At 47.5% G+C, this 2,160-nt stretch overlaps 1 protein-coding gene across 1 annotated transcript; it reads right to left on the bottom strand.

The window, feature by feature from the left end:
* Positions 1–287: 287 nt before the first annotated feature.
* Positions 288–703, bottom strand: LOC147087946 (histone H2B-like). The gene has a single exon (XM_085977853.1). The coding sequence runs from the start codon at positions 689–691 to the stop codon at positions 317–319; it is 375 nt and encodes a 124-aa protein (XP_085833979.1). The 5' UTR covers positions 692–703; the 3' UTR covers positions 288–316.
* Between the last annotated feature and the right edge of the window lie 1,457 nt (positions 704–2,160).

The raw sequence follows: 2,160 nt of genomic DNA, 5'->3' as shown, positions 1-2,160 counted from the left end.
CAAACTTTTAATTAGTCGGCTGGCTGGCGCTGCAAATAAACGGGTCTGAGAGCAAAGGCAAAGTGCGACCAAGGACCGTGTTTGTGTTTTAGTGGGCGGGAAATACAACATGGGCGCTAAGGGCGATCCGGTCAATGAAACTGCTTATCTGAGAGTTAAAAACTACATCTGCAGCTGGAACTTCAAACGTTCTTAATAATTACAGTAAATTGAATCTACAAGGCGATGCGTTGTGTAGCTCTTTCAGAGAGATAGTGGGTGGCTCTTAAAAGAGCCGTTGTGTTTGGAGTTTCTTCTTTCAGGACAGCGTGGAGTTTTACTTGGAGCTGGTGTATTTGGTCACCGCCTTTGTCCCTTCCGACACGGCGTGCTTGGCCAGCTCCCCGGGCAGCAGCAGGCGCACGGCGGTCTGGATCTCCCGGGAGCTGATGGTGTGCCGCTTGTTGTAATGGGTCAGGCGGGAAGCCTCACCCGCGATGCGCTCGAAAACATCGTTCACAAACGAGTTCATGATGCTCATGGCCTTGGAGGAGATGCCGGTATCAGGGTGAACCTGCTTCATCACTTTGTAGATGTAGATGGAGTAACTCTCCTTCCTCGACTTTCTGCGCTTCTTGCCGCCCTTCGCTGCCGGTTTAGTGACGGTTTTCTTGGCGCCCTTCTTAGCAGCTGTCTTCTTTTCGCCCACCATTCTTAAGCTCGATTTCAGCAACAAAATGACTCAAACCCGCTCCGCGCTCGGAATATATAGGCAACCCCACAGTCCTATGCTAATGAGGGATGGGTAAAGGCAATGATTGTGATTGGCTGGTTAGGAATGATGTCAATTTCCATTCTTCGGCATATCTCTGATTGGCTTCTTTAGGTATCCAATCAGACTGAGTATTTGCCACCAGTACGCCCCCTGCAAGTGCGTGTGTGACATCTGCCCATTCACCATTTCCCAGACCATCTTCCAGGGCCGCAAACACTCCTTCCGGACGGGATAGCCAGTTAGATAGACTTCCTCCAATTTGTGCACTATATTCACGCATTGCGGTGTGGTCTCCGCCACTTTAGTTCTGCATCTGCCAATCTCTAATACTGTGTGTGTGGGGATAGTTCTGTATCACTCAGTCTCTGCCGTCCTTGCGGGCTCCGTGCGTCCCAGGCAGCTAAGTGTCCTTTGTTGATTGGTGCGCTCGGCTCGTTAAGAAAAAAACATTTCACTGACTGGATTTCACTTGTTGTATTTGGTTATGTGACAAATAAAATTGAAATTGAAATTGAATTGATTTATGTAAGTGTAGGAATCATTCTCAATCTCAGTCTCTGTTACGGTATGTGTGTGTGGAATCCTTTAGTTTCCTGTCCGTCACTTTTTTATTCGTTCATGGGATGTGGGCATCGCTGGCAAGGAGAGCATTTATTGCCCATCCCTAATTGCCCTTTGAGAAGTTTTTGGTGAGACAGGTTCTTGAACCGCTGCAGTCCGTGTGGAGAAGATACTCCCACAATGCTGTTAGGGAGGGAGTTCCAGGATTTTGACCCAGCGACGATGAAGGAGCGGCGATAGAATAGACAGTGCTTGAAGGCTGGCGTGGACACGATGGGCCGAAGGGCCTCTTTCTGTGTTGTATAACTCTATGACTCTATGACTATGACTAAGTGTCAGGGTGGGATTCTATCTTGTACCGTGTGTCAGTGTTGGTATTGATTCTGAATCTGTCATTTTCTGGTAGAGTGTGAGTCTGAGATTCATTCTACATCTGCCTGTCACTAGGACGGTGTGCAAGTCTGAGATTCATTCTACATCTGTCCGTCACTGGTACTGATTGTGAGTGTGTGAGTCATTCTGTATCTGTCAGTCTCTGGTACTGATTGTGAGTGTGTGAGTCATTCTGTATCTGTCAGTCTCTGGTACTGATTGTGAGTGTGTGAGTCATTCTGTATCTGTCAGTCTCTGGTACTGATTGTGAGTGTGTGAGACATTCTGTATCTGTCAGTCTCTGGTACTGATTGTGAGTGTGGGAGTCATTCTGTATCTGTCAGTCTCTGGTACTGATTGTGAGTGTGTGAGTCATTCTGTATCTGTCAGTCTCTGGTACTGATTGTGAGTGTGTGAGTCATTCTGGATCTGTCAGTCTCTGGTACTGATTGTGAGTGTGTGAGTCATTCTGT

Source organism: Somniosus microcephalus, unplaced genomic scaffold (assembly GCF_052327205.1).
Source record: "Somniosus microcephalus isolate GS21.2 unplaced genomic scaffold, FLI_Smic_1.0 unresolved_chr5, whole genome shotgun sequence".
In the NCBI taxonomy this organism is placed as follows: Eukaryota; Metazoa; Chordata; class Chondrichthyes; order Squaliformes; family Somniosidae; genus Somniosus; species Somniosus microcephalus.
The sequence above is the reverse complement of the archived record's forward strand: the minus strand, read 5'-3'. Positions and strand labels throughout refer to the sequence as shown.